Source organism: Marmota monax, unplaced genomic scaffold (genome assembly GCF_021218885.2).
Source record: "Marmota monax isolate L192 unplaced genomic scaffold, Marmota_monax_Labrador192_F-V1.1 WCK01_AAM20220418_F8-fsc00163, whole genome shotgun sequence".
Taxonomy (NCBI): domain Eukaryota; kingdom Metazoa; phylum Chordata; class Mammalia; order Rodentia; family Sciuridae; genus Marmota; species Marmota monax.
The window spans coordinates 3,714,693-3,740,505 of record NW_026693660.1 but is presented as its reverse complement, the minus strand read 5'-3'; the positions used below and the strand labels follow the sequence as shown (position 1 = coordinate 3,740,505).

The window sequence follows — 25,813 nt, the reverse complement described above, 5'->3', positions numbered from 1 at the left end:
CATCAGAGTGACAGGAGGATGAAGGGGTGTATCCTGAGTCAGGAGGAGGAACCACAGAGAATTCTAGACTATCTCGGTCAAGGTCTGGTACAGCCTCAAGCCCAAGGCTTCCTCTACTGGTTCAGTTCCTGCTGGTACTTGCCCCTGCCCACTCCATCCTAGCAAGGTTGGGAAGCCCATTTTATGTTTTCCACTTGGCTAATAAGTTCAGAGGGCTTGTCTTCCCTATTTGCATCAGAGGTCTTGGTCACCTTGAAGAAGGAACCTGCATGGGGAACAAACCTGTCCAGGATGGTAAGGCAGTCTGGCCTTGTCTTTAGGATGGCCTTGGGTGGGTGTGCCTCTGGACTGTGCAGCTACTCAGGGTTACCTAGTTGGCTCCTGTGTGGTGCAGGACTTTGGGAAGGTTCTGGAGTGTGAGCTAGATGAGTCAGGCTTAGGAAGGGAGCACATTCTTCCTCACCAGTGTTCCCTTAATCCCCAGCAAGTAACAGTTACTGTCCTAGAGAATAGCTACCCTTCCTGTGTTAGTTAGCATGCAGGCTCTTGAGTTTGAGTTGCCATCTTCATTTTAGACCCTTGCCTGGGAACTGGGCAAATGTCAGATTTTTTTAAAAAATAAAGGCCCTTAATGAGCTCAGAGGCTCCATGGGTCCTTGAGGAGAGTGAGGGCAAGAAGGTGGTGGGGTCAGGTGGGGAGACATGGGGGTGAGACTGGTGTTCACTTCCAGAATCTGGCAGGGACTTGGGGGACCTTTAGAGCCTGGAGGATTTGTGAATGGCTTGGCTCCATTGGTGCCCATGATTCATGTGTAATTGTGGCTGTGCTGAGTCAGCCTAATCTCAGATTTCCAGGCCTGGAGGGCATTGCAGGGCCTGGAGGGTACTGCAGGGGAGGAGAAAGAGAGAGTGATTGAAGGTTTAAGGGGAAGGAAATCAGCAAGTGCTACAGGAATCTTGGTGCATTTAAAAGCCAATTGCATAAAAATGAGATGTAATTAGTAAACTGAACTCACATCTGGATCTAATCTATGGGAAGCCCTTTATCCTCAGCACAGAAAGATAAGGACAAAGAGTAGATGCACTAGATATTGACTCCTGGCAACAGTTAGAGCCCCATAAAGCCCCAAAGCAGGAAAAAGAACCCAATTCATCCTGTGGCTAGAAGGCCGGCTGTTATGGGTAATTTACCCTCAGATGATAAATATTTTGGCCATGTGCATGCCTCATTGTTCTGAGGTAGAAATCTTGTCTTCCTATTCTTTCTTTTTATGTGATTTCTCACTCACAGCACTATGAACATTCAGTAATCAATTGACTTACAGTCTAGCACAGGGTTCCCAGTCTTTTTTTTTTCTTCATGAGACATATGGATGGATGATATTCACAGGCATTGTATACTCCTGAAGATGTTCTCAGATTTTAGATTTTGATAAAAACCCCCATATGTAAGCACACTAATAATAATTCATGTTCATAATGATATTCTTGAGACTCCTGCTCCTTTAGGCAACATGGCTAGACTCAGTCCATCCTGGTCTTGCCCATTCATAAAAGCATTTGGGAATGCAAGTCACAGAGTGCTGGTGCTATAAGACAAGGTTATTTTTTTTATTTTTTAGAGACACCATTCATAAACTTTGGCACTTTAGCTTTCATATTACTATACACATTGCAAGCAATATCAGATTGCTTGCTATACATTGTTCAACTGCTCTGAACATGGCAAGGTGTCATGACACCATGGTAGAGAATCACTGATCTAGATCAGTAGTTCTCAACTCTTGGACCATAAACATTAAGAGCAGGGAGAATGGCAATGAAATTATAAGAAGGGATCCATGAATCCATAATCACATCTAACATTATAGTACTCTAGGCTGATTTGAGTACTATAATGCATATTTCAAATGCATACAGATGTGCAAGAATTCATAAAAATCAAATTAATTTAAAAGCTTTGCCGAATTCTTAGTAACTCTTACCATTACCTGTGCCTGATTCCCAAATCAGGGGAAGAAGAGACAAGGGCTATATCCCTTCTAGTTATTTGTTTGTTTGTTTGTTTCAGATAAAGCCCTCAGGAGAACTTTATCTGAAACAAGGAACCAGTTTAAGCCAGCCAAATTGCCCCAAATCACTCTTCTGGGTGATCTTGTTCATTGTAATCTCATTATGATGCTAAATTCTCCACCCATGATGTGTTCCCACTCACCATTTCCAAACAAACATGCAATGTATGAGACACATGATCTTAAGCCCACATGTGCAGAAATATGTTAGGCCCCACCTGTGATGGTAAGTCTACAATATGAAGAGGCATGTGTCTCCCCAATAAAATCCCCTTGCTGCTTTTGTTTGGGAAGACCCTGTGCTTTGAGAAACATCCCTAGTGTACTCTCTACTTGCTGCAAATTATAAACCTTCCTTTACTCTTTCATCTCATGGTTGTGCTTATTGGCTTTGCACTCAGCAAGGGCTAAAAACATTTTGCATTCAGTTATATAATCTTGACACAGTTAGGGAGTACAGGACAGAGAAGACAGAGGAGAGGTAAGGATCAAGGTTTTTGATCGCATATGGAGGGCTACGTTTTAAGGCAAAAGAATGGACAAAGGATAGCAGTGGGAAATTAAGCCATTGGTTCTCAAAGTAAAGTCACTGGACCATCAACATAGGGCTCTCCAGGAGTTGCTGACCAATCCGTTGAGGTGAAGTCTTCAGCAAGCTCCCTAAGGGTTTCCACCAAGTTTGAGAGTCAGTTGCTGGTTTAAACTACACTGTTAAAAAATGCATCTTCAACATACAAATTGTAAAGAGAAATTGCAAAGTATTCTCAAGGCGGTTTCAAAAGGAGGGGAGAAACACACCTGTTTGATGCCATGACCACAAAGGTGACCCATGTCAAGGCTGTTTAATGAACCATAGTGTCCACTCATGGCCCACATTGTGGGCAGTTTCTGGGTGACTATGGTGATTTTTGCTTACAAGTCTGGGTTGGGGGACAAGGTTCAGAGGAAGCACAGAATTCCCAACACAACCAATATGTTTGTTGTTTCCCAGCAGTCTCCAGAGAGTTTGGAGACTTCAAAAGAGGAAGATGACGGCCTTTGCCCAAATAATTTCCAATTAAATAATGGAATTATCCTGTTTACAATCTTTCTAGAGATCTGAAAATACTACTAATCCTTCTTGTGAAAGGGCTATGAAAAGCTCTCTGATCAAGACAGATTTTGATAGAGAAGAAGAGTGTTACCTTAGAATTACTAGAATGTTACTAGAATGTTAGGTAGAGGGAAGTGAAGGGAGAGGAGGGGAGGTGATGTGGGAATAGGAAAGAGGTAGAATTAAACAGACATTATTACTTTATGTATATATGTGACTACATGACCAACATGATTCTGCAACATGTACACTCAGAAAAATGAGAAATTATATCCCACCTATGTATGATACATCAGAGTGCATAAATATGTTCTACTGTCATGCATAACTAATTAAAACAAAAAAATTAAAGACAGATTTTGAAAAATAGTTCCTTGGCCATGTTTTTGCATTAGGTATAGATAAATTGGTGATCCAAATAGAATGAATGCTCAGTCTCTTAAAGATGCTCTAACAATATCTAGCAGCAAGATTTTTTTTTTCTATAGGGAAAACAAACAAACAAACAGAATCTCAAGATATGGACTTTTGAGTATTATTTAAAAGGCACTGAAAAGTCCAAGCAAAAATTAGATTTTACCAGACTCCAGGAGCAGCAAGTTGAATCAGCACTTATCTAATAAGAATCCATATGCAAAAAATTCTTGAGGTCCTATCTCAGGACACAAAAAACAAAGTAGTTCAGTGCATCACAGTGGGGTCAGAAGCACAGGCAGTCTGCAAGAGGACCTGCTTTTTACTCCCAGTGTTACCCATGAGCAGTTGTGTGATCTCAGGCAAGTAACTTAACACTCTTAAGTCTCAGTTTCCTCATCTGCAAAGTGGGAATACCAATAATTATAGTACCCCACACTCATCCTCTTAGACGTGGTTGTCAGGGTTATTGGAGCTACTGGATGACAACTTTCATATCACCCTTTCTGGTACATAGTGAGCCCTGATGTGCACTAATGATTATTACTATTGGTTTTTCTACTACTTTTATTATAAACCAGGAATTTTCTTTAATGTCAATATATTCAGGAAGGTCAAGAAGAGCTTTTCTGGGGGAAGAGAGGGAAGGAGGTTGTTGTACTAGAATGTTAAATGTGTGGATTTAAATTCTTCATGCCCTTGAAGTCCTTTACCTGATATTAAACCTTCTCGCTCCTGTTCCCAAGTTCCCATAGCAGCTATTTCCCCCACACATACTTTGTCAGCTTGTTATATCCTGTCTTAGAGTTTCCTTAATCTTTTCATATGCACAATCTTCACCTCACAACCAGACTATAAATTTATCCTGGGTTCACTTCACACCATCTTTTTTTTTTTTTTTAACCTCTCAGAATTCAACACACTGTACTCATGAGCCACATAATGACATTTAAGTCAAGGGACTGTATTTATGATGGTGCGGTGGTCCCCTAAGATAACATCTCTTGTGACACCACAGCCCTTCTAGTCTGTGTGGGTTCTCTCTATGATGTGCACACAATGGTGAAACTGCAAAATGCAGTTTCAGAACATACCTCTATCACAAAGTGACAAAGGGCTGTATATACGGTGGATACATAAGTGAGTGTGAGAATGTGTATGTTACATTACTCTTAGCCCTTTTGTCCTTCTTCCTTCTCCTGATAATAGCAATGAGACTTGCTGAACTAATGATAAAATCTCTGGTTATTGAGTGAATGCTTCCTGTGCCTGGCACTGAACTCAACATTTAAAGGCCTTGTCTTGCTGGTGCTCAGGAACCTGTGCATTTGAATGGTTGCTGAGAGAATTGTGAAGAGAGCAGGGAAACTCAGGGATGCTTTGCATGGCCCTGGTGACTCAGTCAAGTTTGGAATACCTTGAGACAGCTCTGATGAGTTTTGTCCTTGAAGTGGAGATACCAACCTCCATTGCTTTCTTCAACACAATCCAGTTAGTGGCTTTAATACTCCTATTATCAAAGTTTCCCAGAGCAAAGATTTGTGTTTACGTGGGTAGGTGGGGGTAGTGTCTCAAAAGAGATTCTTAAGGAAAAGGGCTTCTGCCTTGTGGGGGGGCAGTTTGAAAGCTTCCTCCTGGTGTTTTTGATATGTCCTTTTAAGTAGACCATAACCCACATTAAGAAAGCATATACATATATCACATACACATCTCAAGGGGTTTTCTGTAGCAATCCACATGTTTTGGCCAAGGAGGCCCACTGATGTTTTTCCATTCTATTTCATTCTTTAATTAAAAATGATGGTTGTGACAAGAAAAATGGAATTCTGTCATTTATAGCAACATGAGTGGAACTGGAGGACATTATGTTAACTGAAGTAAGTCAGGCACAGAAAGGCAAGTACTGCATGATCTTATTGATGTGTGGAAGCCAAAAAAAAAAAATGATCTCAAAGAAGTAGAGAATAGAATAGAATAGTTACCAGAGGCAGGAAAGGGTGTGGAGGCAAAGGGGATGGGAAGTGGATGGTTAGCAGGTAAAGGGGGCAGTTAGATAGGAAGAATGATTTCTAATGTTCTGTAGCACAGCAGGATAACTATGGTTGACAACAATTAATTGATGGTTTCAAATAGCTTATAGAGAGGATACTGAATGTCCCCAACACAAAGAAGCAGTAAATGTCTAGGTGATGGATGTACCAAGGAGCTGGGCCTAATCATTATACAGAGTCTACGTGCATTGAAATGCCATACTGTACTCCCCAAATCCACACGATTACTAAGTGCCAATTAAAAATAAAAATATTACAAAACTAAAAACAAGGCAAATAAATATAAATTATCATTGTGAGAATGTGGAGAAATTGGAGCCCTGATACTGTATACTGTTTGTGGGAACATAAAATGGTCCAGTCTCTAGAAAACAGCTTGACAGTTCAAGGACATTAAGTACGCTCATAATTTTGTGCCAGCACCACGATTATCACCAAAAACTGTTTCAAGATCTTAATTACAGAGTTAGCCAATGCCATAGAAATTTCATTCCTAGTTATATACAGCCAAGAGACATGAAAACATATAATCTATACAAAAACTTGAATATGAATGTTCATAGCAACATTATTCATAGTAGCCAAAAATGCTAACAACTGAATCTCATAACTGACAAACAAAATAAGCACAATGTGATATATCCATACAATGGAATATTATTTAGCAATAAAAACGTATATATGCTATAACCTGAATAAGTCCTGATAATATTACACTAAGTGAAAGAAGTCAGTCATGGAAGACCACACAATGTATGATCTCATTTATATGAGTACTTCACAATAGGCAAATCTTTAGAGACCTAAAGCATTCGTGTCTAGGGCTGGGAGGGAAGTTGAAAGAACTAGGGAGTGATGAAAATGTCCTAAAACCAGAATGTGGCGATGGCTGCAAACTCTGTAATAGACCAAAACCCTTTGAATGATACATTCCAAAGGGTGAATGAATATATGGCATAAGAATTGTATCTCAGTACAGTTGTTGAAAATGATGGTTGTGATCCAATGAACTGGTTTCACCACCCCAGATGGACCACAGCACAGCTGAAAACTGTTTTGGAGCAAGCTGTCCCCTCCTGCGCCCCTGTCCTGACCTCTTCATGAGAATCACACCTGCCTGGAAATTGAGGGAGACTGCAGTCTCTGGGGGAGGGTAGACAGACAGATGGAGGGGGCTGAGCGTGTGGGAGAGAGGTGAAAGCCACCTGTGCCACCATACCCATCATCTTGTTCCACAGTTAACGAATCTCCATTGCATTTTCAGCAGCCCAGGCCTGGCTAAGACACTCCATTTCTCAGCCTTCCTAACAGTTTCAGGGCCAATGAGAACAGAAACCCCTGGTGAGGTTTCTGGGAGAGATTTTTACCTCTAACTTTAAGAATTGTGCTAAAACATATATAATATAAAAAGCGATCATCTTAACCATTTTTAAGTGTACAGTTCAAGGGTATTAAATACACTTATAATATTGTACCAACACCAGGACCATCACCAGAACTTTTCATCTTGCAAATATGAAACTTTGTACCCATTAAATAATAACTTTCCTTTCCTCTCTCCCCAGCCCTCACACACAGTCTTCCACTGGCTGCCTCTATGGTTTTGACTACTCCAAGTACATGAACTAAGTGGAGTCATGCAGTATTTTTTCTGACTTATTTCACTTAGTATGATGTTCTCAGGGTTCATTCACATGGCAGAATTTCCTTCCTCTTTAAGGTTGAGTAATAGTCCATTGTATGCATCTCCCACATTTGGTTTATCCAAATGTTGATGGATACTTGAGGTGCTCAAACCTTTTAGCTCTTGTGACTAATTTTGTTATGAATATATATGTACAAATATCTCTTCTAGCTCCTGCTTTCAATCCTTTTGGATATATACCCCAAAGTGGAATTACTGGATCATATGGTAATTCTGTTTTTAAGTTTTTGAGGAACTGCCGTAGAGTGGCTGCACAATTTCACATACCCTCTGACAGTGCACAGGGGTTCCAGATTCTCCATATCCTCCTCAGTGCCTGTTATTTTATTTTTTAAACAGTATCCATCCCAACAGGTGTGTCAGGGAGAGATTCTTGGGTGTGAGGAAGTGACTCAGTGGTTGTTTTTCCCTTTTGCCCTTATTTATTTTTTTTACTTCCTGCCTTGAATTTGAACATGATATCTTAGTCCCTAGAAGCCATCTGGGGTGGAATTGGCACAAGGCAGGTGAAGGAAAGGTCAGAGGAAACTTGGTCCCAGTCACCTTTTTGGCTCACTTTTGGGCTGAATCCCTGATTTGCTTGAGCCACTAAGCTGAGCCTCTGGGATTAGCAACTGACAAAACTTCTAAACAACATGCCACCCAAATGACCCAAAGCTCTTCTCTGTTGGATTAGGAGCTGAGGCTAGGCCCTTCCAGAAATAGCAGCTATTCTCCCACCCAGGCCTCCCCCATCCCCTGCCTTCTGGGAGACTTCTCCCCAAGCCCTATTTCCATAGGGAATTGAAGTGTCACGTACCTTGTGATTTTAAATATCCTCAGTAGCCGGACGCATCTCAGCACAGAGATGCCCAAGGGAGACATGATCTTGGTCTCCACTAGGATGGTCTCCAGGATGCCCCCACACACGATGAAGCAGTCAAAGCGATTGAAGAGGGACACGAAGTAGGCCTGCAGGCCCAGGCTGTACATCTTCAGGAGCATCTCTGCGGTGAAAAGGGCCAGTAGGGCCTTATTGGCTGTGTCTGGCAGTTTCCAGGAGAGAAGTGGGGTCCAAGCAAGTAGGTGAGAGGGGAGTAGAGAGGGAAGAGGAGAAAGAAAACAGTAATTATCACATCTGGAGAAAAAAGGCCCAGCATCCCTCCCTCCCATGACACTTCTTCCATCCACTCCTTCCAGAACAAATAATTAGGGCCAATCCAACAGGAAAGGGATATCTAATTAAATCATAATAAACATTTATTGGGCATCTACCATGCATCAAAGGCTTTGCATGCATTATCCTGTTTACCCTTCACAAAAATTCTGTGAGGTTTGGAATTATTATAGTCGAGCCCATTTTCTAAAGATGAGGAAAAAAGGTTCAGAGACCAGTAATCTGCCCAAGTCAACCAGGCAAAAGTTGAAACCAGGCTGTCTGAGTCTGATCTTTGAACCACTAGACTAATTGCCTGCAGGATTCTGGAATGCAGCCCCCTCCCTGGGATTGATGCTGCCTGGTGGACTCCCTTCTAGTGGTCCAAAACAGGGTGATGGGTCTTAACCAGTCTTTGGGGATAGTTCCTTGGGTTCAGGTACTATTTTTCTCATCCAGTTTTTTCTTGGCTCATCTCATCCTGATGTATTCAGGGTAAGGCCACCTAGAGGTTTTAGTAAGGCCTGTTGAATCAAAACTCACTCTGGGAAGTTGGCAGCCCAGGGTCTCAGAGCATTTTTATCACCCAAGCCCAGCAGTGACTGCGGGGGCAGGCAGATGGTATGCCCCCAGTCAGGTAAGCTATGTCTGTTTATAAACAGGTTGTGCCTTTGACCGTGTGGCATGTGAGCTGCCAGGCCTTGGTGTCTCCAGCAGGGCACCTGCCAAGAGCCACATCCATTGGCAGCTTGCCTGTGATTACCTCAGGACCCAGGGCTGAGATAGCAAGAGTTGATGGGGACAGAGCCAGGGGTTGTTGCTCACCTTGCACTTCGGTGAGCCAGTGGGGCTGGTTGTAATGTTCCGAGGCGATGGTGAGCGTGTTGAGGAACACCAGGAAGATCACGAGCCAATAGAAGATATTAGACTTGACTGCGGCACGGCACTTTCTTCTGCAGAACCGATTCCATCTGCGCCAGTAGCGGCTGGAAAGGGGGCAGGGAGAGGATGGGGCTGGCTGTAAAATGCAGATTTCTGCCCCCGTGAAGCATGCCACATGGCTTCTGTTCACTCTTAGCTGACGGGGTCTTACTAGAGCACAGCAGCCTGGTGGCAAGGAGACAAGATCTCCATCAAGTTCACTGGGCTCACTGCTTAGTTGTGAGACCTTGAGTATGCCCCTGAACTTCTCTGAGTCTTGGTTTCTCATCTGTGAGATGGGAACAGAGCCAACCTCACAGTGCTGTGTGGGGATGGATAAAAATGCCACGTAAGGCATCTGGCACAAAGCTGAGGTGCTCCATAAATCAAAGTGTCTTTGTTTTCTAATAATGGCATTATTAGAAATAGTATTGCAAATATCAAGAAGAATTAGTAATAATGGTGGTGATAGTGATAGGACTAATAATGGTTACCAGTAATGAAACCTCTGATATGCCTAGTACTGTCTTAGTACTTCTCAAGACTTCTCTGCAATTCTTTAAATAACTCTGCAGAGCAGGCATTATTCTTCTATTGTAGAAGAGAAAACTATGGGCCATGGGAGTTAAGCAGCTTGACCAGTGTTCTAGGAGCAAGAGCCAGGCTTGGCCTCCCTCCAGCCTGATCTCATGCCCCTTACTTTATGTAGCCTTATCATTCAGAACAAGGTTTAATCTGCATCAGAGGATCTTTGCTTTTATGGAGTCAGGGAATTTTGTGAGAATCTGATGAATATTTAGATCCTCTGTTTGCAAAATTGGGCACACCGCACAGGAACACACATTTACATAAAAGTTCATGCAGTACACAGATACCCTTGTCCACACAGTATTCCTAGTCTCTTGATTAGGGAACTTTGTCAGTGATTCTCAAACCTGGCTATACCCAGGGTTACCTTGGGAAGCTTTAAAAACTACCTGAAACCCTTCCCCCTGACCCCAACAACAACAACAAAAAATTCAATCTGATTTTCTGGGGGCTAGGTATTTTAAAATAGCCCCCAAATTCCACTGGTATTTTTACATGTTCTCCAGCTGGTTCTAACATGTAATATGATTGAGAAGCATGAAGTTGGATGATCCCGAAAACACATTCACATTTATGATTCTGTGACAACCTGTTTTTAGTTTCAACCTCTTCATGCAGTGAAAACATAGCTACATGGCTAACACAGTAGGTGATACAGTTAATAAATACCTACACTGACCCAGGAGAGAAGGCAGGGGATGCTGAAGAGGTGTTAGGAGGGAGACTGCAGAGAGCCACTCGGAGGGCTTCAGGGAACAGCATGCTTGGGTTTGATTTCAGAAAACCAAACGTCTGACAGACACAACCACACTGTTAACTTCTTCAGGGATGGTGTGAGGGATGCTCTTTTAATTGTCTGGGTTGGAGGTGATGGATGTAGAAGCTTTATTAAGGAAAAGACACTGAGCTGACAGTAGCATTGAGAGTAGTATCAACAGGACTTGGAGATGACTGGAGTTCAAGGTGGGAGAAAGGGATGATGAAACTTTTAGCTGGGATGACATGGGTGAGTGGCGCCCTGATCCAATAGAGGGCCAGAGGAGGAGGAGTGCTCTGGGCCAGGAGGTCAGCTATGAGAAGGGTGGAGTGCTCAGCTAGGGACATGGGCTTGGTGTTTGCTGGGCATGTATGTAGACAGGCCACCAGGCAGGTTGAGAGCTTCTGCTTTGGAACTCAAAAAAGCATAATTTTGGAGTCTACCCATTGAATATCTATAAAAATAACTTTCATTTTCTAGTGTCCCTGGTCTAGGCTGACATTCCTCTAAATAAACATGCCATGGAGCAGAGATTTTCAAATCTCATACTGAAGGCCATTATTGAGCCATGAAAGTTATCTAGTTGGTCATGACTGGCACTGAGAAAAGGAACCAAATAGAAAATATTCTGATACATACCATATCATAAGAAAATTTTAAAATAAACAGTAAGGAAAAAGTTTAAATAAAACTTTCAGTTTGTGTGTGTGTGTGTGTGTGTGTGTGAGAGAGAGAGAGAGAGAGAGAGAGAGAGAGAGAGAGAGAGAGAGAGAGTGTGTGTGTGTGTGTGTGTTACAGGGACAGGCTATAAAAACTCACCTTAATAAAACTGAATTACAGTCTTGTATTCTAAATCAGAGTCCACAGCATGAGTCCATATCACCAGTCTGGACAGAGATGATTAAGCATCTCAGAGTCATTTTCTCCATGGAGTTGTTATGATGGAGCATCACAGGTCATTTGTGTGAAAAAGCTACCCTGCAAATGGCATGTCTCATAGCAGCCCCCTGGGTCATGCAGCATCATGTGCAAGTGTGCCTGAAGTGGGCAAGGGACTGTTATGTGTGCTACATGTTGTGCCCTTCCAGCTTTAGGATGTAAGCCCCTTCAAACCTTGCCCAACTCCAGGATGTCAGAGACAACTCACATTCAGAGGCTCTGGGGATATTGACGTCTGTTCTAATAGATCCTTCCATTCATACCTTAAACTCCCTTTGGGGATTGCTTGTCTTCATCTATGTTTCTAACTCTGTCATTTGTCTACCTACTATCTGCAGAAAATCCTGTTACCAAGCTTTTGCTAAAATTTGTTACAGATTAGATGAATATAGTTTGGGCCCAGGGGAGGGAGGGAAGAATTAACCAGGGTGGTTGAACGCCATCTCCAGTGAGCATGCAGGCTGGCAGGTAAGGGGGCACTTACCTGCTACACTAGAGAAATGCAATACCTTGAGAAAATTAGCTTCTAGTGCATTTTGGGATGATTGCAACCTCCAGACCAACCACCTTGGATACGAGTTAGGATAGAGAGGGACAAAGGTATGGGACAATGAGTTCCAGATAGTCTTAGAGAAGGGTGAGTTTCACTGTTATTTGCCAGATTTTTTTTGGGGGGGGGATACTGGAGATTGACCTCAGGGGCACTCAAGCACTGAGCCACATCCCCAGCCCTATTTTGTATTTCATTTAGAGACAGGGTCTCACTGAGTTGCTTAGCAGCTCGCTTTTGCTGAGGCTGGCTTTGAACTCATGATCCTCCTGCCTCAGCCTCTTGAGCCACTGGAATTACAGGTGTGTACCACTGCGTCCAGCTTCTGCCAGATTTTGATACTGAGAAGTCCTATCATGCCAGGGCAAAGTTCTGCTTCTTTTTGCATTTGTACTTATTATAAATAAAGTTGATAATATATTTTTCTTATAAAATAAGTTTGGGGGACAAAGTCGTATTTGATCTTAAATAGCTTACATTATATTTGCAAAGATATGTTTTAAATAGACACACTCTCATAATACAGAACTCAGAGATAATTGTTATTCAGAATCCAAACCAATCAAGGTTGCTTTCTTTTATAGTATGTAGAAACTGACTTGGAGTCAGTTTAATACCAGGAACTTGACCAAACCCCTCTTTTCTCCAGCTTGTGGGTAGCAGCTGTGGGGTGTTATAAGGTCAGACTTGTCACGTGGATCTGGAACTACTTTGCCCCCAGTCCCACTAAATCAGGCTGCTCCTGCGCAGAGCTGTTCAGGAGAGTCACGTGGGTTGGGGCTGGGGTGGGGGTGGGGGTAATTACTATCCAGAGAAAGTATTTAAAGACAATTATACACCTCCCACTCTTCAAAATATAGCTTTGCTTGACAACTGGTTTCCTGGCAACACTTCTTACTGTCTAATAAATGTAATGGTTTATTAGAATGTGTAAATTTATTTGTGTGTTTACATATGCATGGAGGATATATAAATTAAATGATAAAACAGGGAGGAGAAATTTGCCTGCTATTCATGTTCCTTTTGCATTAACTTGAAGTCATTTAGTCTAGAAATAGAAGCTTCCATATGTAGACACAGGAGAAAAGGATGGATGAGAACATGTTGAATCTACTTCTCTAGACATCTGTATCGCTGCACTCTGCTCCCTTGCCCCTGGCTTACCTTGCCTTCTCCCAGTACTGGGCCTCGCTCCTGCCTCTCCAACTACATAGAACACTCTCCTAATGACTAGGGCCTCCACGGGCTATCTCCATCCTCTAGGTCCTGCCCATCCTGTAAGGTTCAACTTGAGACTTAGCTTCTCCATGATGAACTTTCCTAGTCTTCCCAGCCTGGCCACCCCTGTATCACTTGTCTGCCTCACTTTGGCCAAGAAACATTTATTAAACACTTACTAAGGATTAGTGAATAATCAATAGTTAATACAATAACATAGTCCTCATCTGCATGAAGCCCATGCAGGGGACAGAGGAGTGAGGAGCAACACAGCATGCTACACATGCTGGGAACTCTGCAAACATGCCACCAGAGCACATAAAACACATCTTAGCCAGCCATGGAGGATCCAGGAGAAGTTTTCCAGAGGAAATAACTTGTCATGAATTTGTATCGTCAGTTAGTTTTTATTTGTATGGTTCTTGCCTATCCAATGAGATTATAAGACCCATAAGGGGAAGGGACTGTGCCTTATACTTTGTTACAGACACACAGTACTTAGCACAATCTGTCCCACATAGAGGGACATTCAGCTGACAGACTGCATGAGCTACAGAGACAAACAACATAGATCTACTAACTCCCCGAGGAGGATAAGGCTTAAGATCCCTGAGCCCCTGTGACCCAGGAAACAGGGTGGGGTGAGGAGAGTTTCTCAGCCTGTAACTGCTGACAGGCATCTAGAAGAGCAGATGACAGGAAAATAATGAGTATGTCAGGCTCTCTCAAGTGGCCAGAGTAAGTTTCCATCTTTTTTTTTTTTTTTTAAATCAGAATGAAGAATGGATAGCAGAGGAAATCATTAATTTGAATTCTTTTATGAGCAAATAACTTAAAAATGGACAAAGATTGGGGCAAATATGGGTTTGTGCCTTGTTGGTTATGGCATGACAAGAAGTACAGGGAACTCTGGGGACAAGGCAACACAGTCCTCCAATGTTAAAAACCCATGAGATTCACTTCAAAATTCTGCATAGTTGAGGTCCAAAAACTCCAACAGGTCATCTGATGCACACCCCCAGGTTGCAAAAGACTCTCTGAATCGTACGTCCCAGGTCTGTTTGCATCCTATGCTGAACTCTTGGCCCCACATGTTGCTCATTTTTTATTTTATCTAATTCCTTTCAGTGGAAACCTGGATTACCAAAGCAATACCCTAGAATTGTTTTAATACCATAAGTCTGCTAATTTGCCAATTTCCCCCTAAAAGCCCAGTTCTAATAATTCTTTTAAATAAACTGTGACTTTGTTAGACTTTGTATCATTCAGTCTTGCACATGAAACAGGCCAGTTTGAGGTTTAAGATTTATGTTACTGTTAAACTGCCCCACCTAACTGAGGGAACAACTTGGGACACTGATAATCTTGGAGGCACTTCCAATCTATTGCCGGCCTCTGATATTCCCCAACCAGGCACCACCAACAAGAGGCTTCAGAACCTGAATTAGATGGTTTCCCTTTGATATCTACTCAGAACTTCCAGGGTCACATTGTCGGGGGCAGCAGCTTCTAGCAACATGTGGCTTTTGTGTACTTGAAATGTGGCCAATACAAACAGAGAAGTGTAGTAAATGTAAAATACACACTGGATTTCAAAGGCTTAGCATAAAAAAAAAGAAATGTAAACTTTCTTACTAAAAATGTGTCGTACTAATTACATGTTGAAATAATGTTTTAGATACACCACTGGTTTAAATAAAAGGTATTAAGACTAATTCCTCCTGTTTCTTCATACTTTTAAACATGGCTACTACAAAAACATTTTTAAATCTCCTATGTGCCTTGCCTTATCACTCCCCTAGCACAATCCACTTTATGCCCAGGGTACAATAAGGTGCATGGGGACAGGGTTTAGTATTATTGGGCAGACTTGATGAGCAGGATGGCACAGAGACTAGCAGCAGGGCTCCTGACTCAGAACTCATGTGGCTATATGTGAGCTGTGTGACCCTGGGCCCCTCTAAGCTTCAGGGTCCTTATCTGCAGGTAGGTTTAATGACTGTACCAAACTATCAGTAATAGGCCAGTTGGGAATATGGAGTCCTTTCTCTGCACTTCATTGTGTTGAGAGTGTGGTTACAGAGGGAGAAATCCTTCAGGGATCAGGGCCCACTGGCTTGTAGAAAGCAGATTGAGAAAAGCCTCAAAGTGGAGTAGAGATTCCCTTTTTTAAAAAAGCATATATTACATGATAAATCATTGGATTAACAAAATGGTTCCCAGAGTGTCCACTGAGGATGTAACTGAAGTATATAACTTTCTCTTATCCTCCAGAGCACATTCATTCATTCATTATCCACTCATTCATTCATTTACATGTAATAAGAATGAAATTTTGGAAATATTTTATAGCCCTTTACTTTATTGTGTGGGGGCTTTGGAACTGTTAAGAGCAAAACATGCTTCTCAGCTTTGGCTGTCAAATTAGATATTTTGTTTGAAAGTGTGTCCAGTCTCTTGTCTTACTTAGGCATAATTCATTTATTCACTCAGCATAGATTTATTAGGTCCTTATTATGTATCAGAAATTTCTCCTCATGCTGGAGATAAAGCGAGAAAAATTCATGCATTATTGAGAAAGGATATTTCAAAAATGTTTTAGAGCTCTCCTTCATGTAATAAGAGCCAGATCCAATAGAGCTGACCTTAGATTTCTACATAAAGGAGTTTTTAGAGAAAGAGGGAGAGAAGGAAAACCTGCATTTCCCAGTCTCAGTAGCATATGGGAGAAACAAGGTATCAGAAAGGGGAGAGAGAGTCTGACACCAGAGTCCTCATTAAATCTTAGCCCTTGGGCACTGAGCCCCAGAGAGTTAAAGAGACTTGCTTTAGAAACACTAGAAAGCCATCAGGGAGGCCCAGGGTCACTGGGGCTGGTGGGTAGGCTCTTCAGGGAGAATGTCAGCCTTTGACTCAGAGCTCTATCTGACTGGGACTCAGGTGTGTGGAGGACCTGCTTTAGTGCTCCTGGCTCCCCATAGGACATTCATGGAGTGTGAGTGACCTGGAAGTATCCATGTGCTCAGATGAGGTGTGAAGGTGCTTAAAGTCAGTGGACCAATCGAGTCAGGCATCAAAGAGCAGATGTGGAGACTTTAAGACTGGATGCAAGGGGATGGGGCGTGGCCTCTACAGGTGGATGCCCAAACCAGATGGACCTGCTGAACCTCAGCGGGTGCCAGCTTAGAGCAGCTCAGACTAGCCTTATGAAGCAGAGCAAGCAAGAACCCAGAGGACTCCTGAGGAGTCCTCACCAAGACCTGTCTCTAGGATCTGGAATCCTCTTCTCCCCATGCATCTATATTGGCTCTAGAGAGAAGCTGAACCAAAGGAAATCTAAGTGACTACAGAGGTGATCTCAGGGGACTGGGCTACATTTACCCAGCTGGCCTTTAATTTAGCATAGTAAGTGATGCTAGGGAAGCAAGACTCGGTGGTGAAAAATGAAGATGAATATTTTTGGTACATGTAAGATTTGCAGGAGTCAGTTTATATTCTCACTCCACACATCCATCCATTCAACACACACTTAGGGGGCAGCCTAGAGCTGCACCAGCGCTGAGTTAGACTCTTAGGGAATAATAGCTCTGAGGCATGCAGACAGGGCCTAGGTCTTTGAGCCAGTAATTGGTAAATGCAGTGCTAGAGACATCTGCAAAGCACTGTGGGAATGGGGGTAGGTGAGTCAGTCTCCTCTGGGAGTGTGTCACAGATGCAGTAACTTTTGTGGTTCTTAACCATAGTGTGAGTTTTCCAGATGAGGACAGGGACAGGTGATTTAGGTGAGGGAAACTTTGTGCAAAGGTCTTAATATATAAGAGGACAGAGAACACTTGGATAACTGCAAGAAGTTGTATGTAATTGGAACAAAGGGTATTTACCGGGGAATACAGAGGGTAAAGCAAAAGACAGATCACAGCCTGAAGACCATGTGCCCTCTGGAAGGTTCTGATGTTGTCTCAGAATAGTGACTCAGAACAGAGTCATAATCCTCCTTGCTTTCCACAGTCCTCAAAGTTCATATCTCACCATGTTCCATAAGCATAAAGTAGGTCAAGAGACTAGCAAGTGCTCATATGTTTATTTTAATTGGACTCTGTTTCTTATAAGGGAGAGAGACATTTGGTCTCAACCTCCCAGGGATAGCACTGCTCAAAAGTCCCAAAGAATTCAACAAATCTCAATCCTGAATTATTTTCCCCATTTGATCCATGAGCCTCTTCTTCAGAACCTTACAAAAAAGAAAGCCATCACCCCTTAGAAGAACACCTCTTTCTCTACCTGCCAACTAGCAGTGGTTATCCTGGGCCACCCAAAATGGTAGCTGAGGACTAAGCTGGTGGGCAGAAGGAAGGAATAGCAGTATGTATCTCACTCACCTGAACTTCGATTTGGAGATCCGGTGGCTGAAAGAGAAAAAGGAAACATTACCAAAGGACATACACTCACTTTTCTCCATGTAGAGGATATTCAACAATCCCAGAGGAGTTTGGTGTCCTCAGGTAACTCTACATGGGCACTGGAAGGATGTGCCGGTGTGAATGAGAAGTTGGACAGAAAGAACACTATTTTGGGTATTTGAATGTGGAGATAAGGGTTGGCCCAGATGACACTAATGTCTTCTAAGTACAGGTGATCCTCCCTGAAAAATGAGAGTCCCCTGTCCTCAGATCAACATGAGAACAGTAAGTTCCATGAGGAAAGGTTGGGAAGAGCTGCCTCTTGAGAAAAGCCTCAGAGGACAGGAAGGCCTCTCCTGCACATGGGAGAACCCCACTGCAGAAAAATCACAGGCAGGACACATCAGCACGGACCTCACTGCTGTTTGCCAGAAGACCTGCCAAAGCTGGGTTAGGAAGTGAGACCAGCAAAACGAGCCAGCTTGGGGTGGACAGGCTGCTAGGAACCTGTTCAAGAGCTGTAAGGACAGATGTTAAAGAAAGAGCCACATCTTCTGAGGAGAAATCCAGAATGCTAATAGTCATGTGCAGCCCTGAAGACTGGGGGACTTTGGCCAGAAGCACAGAGTAGGTCTGCTGTGATGGATGCCTCAAAGGGTCATTCATTATATGGGTGGGGGGTTTTATGGAAAAGTGGGACCTTCAAGGAGATCACATAGATAAGGAGTCCAGGGGACACTGGGAGGGGACAGGAGGAAGGGAGAAGAAGGCAAGAGAGAGGTAATAAATGAGAAGCATGGAAGAGAGGAGTGGGAGAGGCAGAGGGAGAGGGGGAGAGAAGAGAGAGAGAAAAAAGAGAGAGAGAGAGGTTTTGTCAGAGTTTGTTTAAAATTTACAAATTATACTTTTATAAATTAAAAGAGGTTGGGGGAGGGAGGGAGAGGGAGGGGAGAGCTTGACTCTTAGCTTAATGCTAAGAGAAGGAAGTGAACACAGGCCAGACTGCAGGTGGACTGACACTCAGATGGACAAGCGGAAAGACTGTGCAAACGAAAGATGAAGAGATGGAGACAGTGGTAAGGGACAAGGAGCCATGTGGGGAGAAAACAGGCGAGGGGAGTCTGGGAGGCTATTGCTGCAAGTTGGTGCTGTCCCAGCAGAGCACAAAGCAAGCTGTGTCACACAGCAGGAAAAAACCAACCCCTCTCGTTATTTTTTTTATTTAAAAAAAATTAAACCAGAAGATGTGACAGGTGGCAAAGCCATCGTGCATGAGATAATGATATCTCTGGGGCACTGAGAATCAGAGCCAAGTGCCTTTACTGCTCAGAACCGTTAGCTAATGACCTTTTCCCACCCCAAAGACTGCCTGCTAGGACTGGAGGGTTTAATCACACGTTAACAAATGTATGGGAGGGGGACCAGGAGCCAAGGGCAGCATTTTCATTTAGAGCCACGTTTAATGGGGGAAACAAATGTTTTCCAGCTGCTAATAGGGTGATGGGGAACCCAGGGCACTGTCGTCTCCAGCAGTGCCACGCTGAGCTTGGGACCTTCAACATCTTTCCCAGGCTTGCTTTTGGGGTATCTGCCTCTCCTTGCTATTAAATAAAAGTCAAAGTGGGTAGCTATGGCCTTCAGCCTTAAGACTCTGTTTCTCTGGTGTGTGTGACAACGATGACCACTTGCCCTCCCTTTAAGTTTTCTCCTCACTTTTACTCCAAATGAGTCACAAGCAAAAGGGAGTTCTTAAGAGCTGTCATATGGGGAAACCTACATCTGAATGTCCACCTCCCTCGAGGAAATGACTCCGGGACATGGACTCAGGGAAGGATCAGGGCTGGGGTGACTCTTTATAATGAGGTCCCAGTTCATGCACCATCACTGACTATGGGTCCTTTCCTGGCTTCCTGGTGTACCACGAACAAGCAGGAACGGAATAGGACTTTCTTGCCTGCTTAATTCCAAATCTTGATGTAGAAGCTTGGACACCAACTTGAAGACTGGCTTTCTTCTTGTTGTTTTGAGGGGGGTTGTGAGCATAATTTTAGGTTCTGTGAATCTGAAATATTCACCCTTTTTAAATATTGGCACATTTTATAATTGATCAGTAGAAACACTCAGCCCCAGGTTACTTAGGCACCTGTGCTGAAGAAGGGGCGGGTACTGCTCAAGGGGCATTTGTCTGGAGACAAGAAAAACTTCAGCTCTCTCTCTTAGAGAGCTGGATTAGAACTCTTTGAAAGTCTAAGGGCCTTGATTACTCTGTACTCCCTCTGTACAGAGGGCAGTTGAACATGGAACCTCAGTTCACGAAAATAGAGGGACACCATTGCTTGGCAGTCTTCTGCCTCCTGGGTAGTAGCCAAGGGCTGGATGTTTGAACAGCTGCTTCCTTTGTGTGAGTAACTGAGCTAAGGGGTCGTGGGTGCCACCACTCCCCATCCTGGGCTGGGTAGCCTGTGACAAATGCTGTCTCCTACTGTCTCCCCAGGTTCCAAACAGTCCTTAGAAGAGTAGAAGACTCCAGCTTCCCCAAGCTCCAATGGGTCATGTGTGACATGCTAAGAAGTCTTCTTGGTTTCTCCATCATTAATAATCTAGCGAGGTGCATCTCCCTTCTCACGTTTTCAGTGGGCTTGTGAAGAAGAACAAGGAGGCAGAGAAAGTCAGTAACTTACACATGAAAGCGGTACTTCACTGGATAGAAACCAAAGTTCATTCAAGCCAAGACACTTGCTCTGTTCAGGCCTCCAGAACAAACCTTCTAGGAGATCATGATTTTCTTCTCTGATGTTGAGGTTCAAATCCAAAACATTTTCTCTCCACTCCCCTCTGGGCGTAGTTATTCAATTTGCATTTGTCATTATTTGACAAATATTTGAACTTCTCAGGAGCTATTTATATTTCCAGCCTCTCTCCCTTTCTTTGAGTAATGAGCACCATATGTTTACTACCTGCTGTGTGAAATACTATTTCCCTGAATTGTGCCCAATTTGCCTTTAACATAAGTCAGATGGCACGCAGTCATCTCCACTTGGACAGAACTCTGACTCAGCCTCCTTAACTCCAAAACTTTGTCACCAGCACATGAATTCAGTATCACCACATCTCAGGCCTGAGCCTCCTCCCTTTCATAGCAACCAATCTTCGCCCAATTGCTCAACCTTCCTCCGAGACTCCCAGACTGATACCAGACTTGACTTCTTGTGCTTGGCTTCATGTCTATGTCACCCCAAATACAAGGCTGAGTCCATACCACCTAGCCTTTGGTTGGGGCTGTGTGGCTAAACTCCACCTCTTTCTGTCTCTAGCATTAGGAGGCTACCCCATTTGCCAAAAAATAGTGGAATTGTTCTGTGAAGCTGACTCCATATTGATGATGTTGGTCTTCACCAGAGCTTTGGCGTCACTCAGTAATCTCTTAGTCATCCCTCGATGATTCACAAGTTTGAACCTCCTGCACTGTCCTTCAAGGTCCTACAACACATCACTCTGTGATGAGATGATGGAGATATTTGGTGTAGTGCCCCCTCACCAACCCTCTTCATCACAGCCTGCTTCTGATTCTATATTCTTCATAGAACCTTAGGCTTTGAGAGCTGGAAGGAATCTCTGGTATCACGCGGACCTTTGGCGTGTGATTTCTTATCTGTGTAAATTTACTCATGTGAGATTTGACGGAGGACCCCAATTTGTCAAAGAAATGAAAGTGGCCCCTGTATGTGGTGTCAGCCCCTTCTGGCTTTGCTGAGAGTAATGGTCCATCCAGCCCTCTGTTTCTAGAAGAAGGTGCTGAGACTCAGAGCAGAGCACTTTAGCTAAGGCAATAAGGCTGCTCTCTAGTGGCTGATGGGGACTAGATGCCAGGACTCCAGATGCCAGGTAGGGTACCTCCCTCTGTGCGCATTCAGCATCTCCACCTGCATCTTGAAGTCAACCCTCCCCTCTTCTTAAGAAATTTCTTCTATAAGTGCTCATTTCCTCTCCAGCTTCTTTAGTCTTTTCCTTTCCAGTGGCTTCTTCTTTGTCTCAAAGATGGCCCCAACAATGACAAAGTCAGCCCTCCACTTTCCATCGCAGCCTCCTCTCCCCCTTCGGTGGTCTCACTTCTTGAGTGGGTGCTCCATGCTGGCACATTTCTACCCCTCTTTCCCCAAGACCAACTCCTACCATCAGTGCACCCTCAAACCCCAGAGAGCAGAGCTCTAGGACATGCTGACCACCCTGACCATCCACCTCTGTTTGCATCTCCACATCTGGCCCGAGCCACCATATGCTGGCACCTGTGTAGACATCATGACCACTTCACTCACATGTCGATTCCTCCTATTCTTTTCCTAACACTGAAGTGAAATGTCAAGAATACAGAGCCAACCAAATTAACCTCCTTACCCAGCTTCACATTCCTAAAACCTTTCAATGACTTCTCACACTTTTGTGGCAATGACCAAACTCATTAAGGGTCCTATTCTCCCCTGCCCTATCTCGTGCCTTATCGTCTTCTGTCCTCCCACATATGCAATCACTATGCCCAAGGACCTGGGAACATGCCTGATTGAAATACTACTAGACCCTACTCTTTATGTTCACCCTTCCAGTCTCAGTTTAAATTTTAATTATTCAAAAAATTTTTCCTAACTCTCTACTCTAAATCAGGACCCTTTGTTATTGAACCTGCATTACTTTTACTTTTCCTTCTTCATGTCTATCCCAATTTAGAATCACTCATTTATTTATTGAGTATCCTTTATACACTAGATTGTCAGCTCCACTGAGGTGGCTTCAGTTTTTTCTATGGTTACAGATCACCATTGCCCAGCAGTAGGCTGGGTACACTGTCAGATAGAGATTCAAATAGCTCAAATCCAAATGGGTCCTCAAATTCCTCTTCCCTCAGTTCCCAGGCCAATGCTGTTGTCTGTTCTACCACAGAAATGTCCATTTTGTTTTCTTCTTCCTATTCTGTGTTCCCCAAGATTCAGCCCTTGGCCTCCTGCTTTCTATTCTTTTGTGAACCCTTATGCTGTTACCTCACTGCTAGTTCTACACTGATAACTTCAGATGTGTGCCTCTAGCTCTGCTCAGAGCTGAGCTGTGGATCTCCTTATCCTACTGTCTATGTGATACCAACAGATCCATTTTTCTTTTCAAACTTTGATGGCCCCATTCTCTTCATCATCTCCTCTGTTCAACTGGCCCCTCCCCAACAAAGTATCAGATTCTCTCCGGCCTTCTGGCCCCCATAGGAACCACCTTTACCCAGGCCTTCTTGCCACGTAGAAATCCTCATCCTTACCTCATCTTATTATAAGAGACTTAGCTTTAAAAATGCTGGGCCCTTGCTGTCTCTTCAGGCTCCTACTGTTCTCATATTATTTCTCCCATAAGAAACATTGGCAGAGTCTTACCCCAACATTGACTGTGGTGGGGTGGGGTGGGGAGGCAGAGAGATGAGGAAAGACCATAATCTATTAAGTGCATATTATAATTCTGGCACTGTGCTTGGGTACTGTGTATGCACAGAGTAGATGCCTCAATGTGGACATGCACAGGAATAGCAGCAACCATTTCTATAGAACTCTTGAAGACTGCTGAGTGTATTCTCCAAAGATATGACAGATAGATTAGAGATTGCCAGCCTCCTTTTACGGGGGATAAATCATGTTCTCCTTCCAACAGAGCCTCACATGCTCCTAAAATGAACTGTAAGTGACTTCCCAGTGACAGGTTCCTGGTTCCTCCTGGTCTGCAACAGGCCATGCCCAAATGCCAGAGTTGCAGGGTCCTAGATAATATTCTCTCCAATCCTTCTCTTGGTGTCCAGATAACAGAAAGGTCTGGAATTTATGGATTCAAAGCCTTTCTCCAGTGTTGCTGTCTGGGGCCCACTTCCAAAAACTCAAGTGCTCATTTTGTATGATTCCAAATGAAGAGAAGAGGAAAAAGGCTTGGACTGCTGCTTTAAAAATGTAATTAGCATCGTATTTTAACAACATTTTGACAATAATTGCTTCCCAACAATGCTGAGAAATCTGCAATGCAGACTCCCCGGTGCCACTGTCAGATGAGCGTTACCAAAGCTCCATGCACCCTGAAAACAGGCTGTAGAGCTGGTCTGGTCCTCAACCTCATTTTCTCTTCTCTATCTTTGGCTTGAAGGCCATTCCCAAGACTGAGTTGTTGTGATCAGGGTCACCTGCAGCTCACCTTTTAAAAAGGACTAGGGTTTGTCCCAGCTACTGAGTCAGGCCAGAGAGGAAGGTGCTATTCTGCTGATGCAGCAATTTAGAAAGACATCTTATTTGGGACTGGTCCTTCTCAGAGCCTTCTGTTTGCAGTTCTTTCCATTGACCACCATGAGTTTACAGCTCTTATATTACAAGGTAACAAGAAGAACAGTCTCTATCTCCCAAAGAGGGGGATGCCTAAATGGTCTCAGAGGCCTCATGCTCAAGGTCAATATGACTACCTGATGACATGTTTTCAATTTTCACTTGGACTTCTGAGGTACTGGTAATTAAAACAAAGGAGGTTTTTGTTTGCTTGTTTTTAGCAATTAAACCATTCCCCCCCCCCTTTTTTTTGGTTGGGGAGGACATTGAACATGAATGACTGGTTTCTACTTTTAAGATTATGATAATCCAGAAATGAGCAATGCCCCTAGAGCTGCTCCATCACACCTGGCCCAGTTCTGGGTCAAAGTCAGCTCCCAGAAGCCAGCGATTGGTATTTGACTCAGAAAGCAGGTAGGGAAACATCTAAGCACTGACTTTTGTTGGAGAGGGCCAACATAAGGCTGAACACAAGTGAGCTCTTACTTATTCAAGATGGTGCTTCAGGCACTTGATTCCCTTCATTAGAAGGATAACTTAGCATTGTCCATGAGGACCCAAAATATATCATGTAGTGGGATAGTTTCTTCCTTGTTTGTATTTCTTCCAGGCCACATTTATCAGAATAGAAAGCGTGGGTCCCAGGGAACCTAAACTACCATCTCTTGTGTGTAAGGTTATGAGAGGAAATGGAGAGAAGCAAAGTCTGTTTGCTCCCTCCCTATTCTGTATTTCTCTGAAAAGATGAGTTGGGCTCAAAATCTGAGAGTCAACCCCTCACAGAAGAGCTGAGCTGAAGACTTCAATTTTTGGACTCATTCCCATCCACGTCTGGGGCTATACTCCACCCCAGGGCCCTCTTCTCTCCACACAGGCTGTCACCTGAGGTTCATGTTCTAGTCTCTGCCCCTCCAGTGATGAGCCTACCCATCCTGACTTCAGGAGCCGTCTTCCTGCCCGCACCCCAGGAAAATCCCCAAGTGCCTGGGTTCGCCGTGCCTACTCACGCCAGCCTGGCCCCGCAGTTTTCTCCTTCGATGTCACCTCCAGCCACATTTTCGGTGTTGACAGACTCAGTCTCACTTGTGGGCATGCTCACTGCAAGAGCCAAAGGACACAGGGCAAGGCATTGGGGGTGGGAAAAGAAAAGGGAACAGAAGAGCATTAGTGTGTGACACACAATCCTGGCTGGGAGGAAGGCACCTGAGCCATCTGCTGGCCCCTCTGTGGGATCCAGGCCAGCTTCAGGAGTTTCCTTGACTGATTACCTGCTGCTTGTCTAGGGAATATCTTGCTGCCGAGGACACAGTTAACTAGTGGGAATGTGGGAGGGAATCTGGCAAACAGATCATTTTACCCTAGAAGACACATCTGGTCAGCCACTGAATCTTTTCTCTACCCTCAAACCTGCGGCCCCAGAATAGCTGTGGAAGCTTTCCATTTGCATCTGATATTCGCCATAAAGAGGAGTTTTCATGAAAAGACTTTTTCCTCCCTCCTTTCCACCCATCAATTCTAAGGGGCTCCATTCTCAAGATCGGGGTCCAGCTTTTATTTGTAGAAAGGACATTTTTGATGCTGCAGGAACTACCAGATAGATCTGAGGACTTCCTTATTCTGGCAGTGCACGCTGAT

At 43.7% G+C, this 25,813-nt stretch overlaps 1 protein-coding gene across 35 annotated transcripts in view; it reads right to left on the bottom strand.

Annotated features, from left to right (window-relative positions):
- Positions 1–25,813, bottom strand: part of Cacna1c (calcium voltage-gated channel subunit alpha1 C) — a 699,954-nt gene that overhangs the window by 114,848 nt on the left and 559,293 nt on the right. For all 35 annotated transcript variants that reach the window (XM_058584157.1, XM_058584165.1, XM_058584160.1 and 32 more), the window contains 4 exons: positions 25,186–25,276; positions 17,823–17,849; positions 9,296–9,456; positions 8,135–8,360 (listed from right to left, as the gene is read on the bottom strand). In XM_058584157.1, the coding sequence (XP_058440140.1) occupies positions 8,135–8,360; positions 9,296–9,456; positions 17,823–17,849; positions 25,186–25,276 (505 nt within the window). The remainder of the gene's footprint in view (positions 1–8,134; positions 8,361–9,295; positions 9,457–17,822; positions 17,850–25,185; positions 25,277–25,813) is intronic.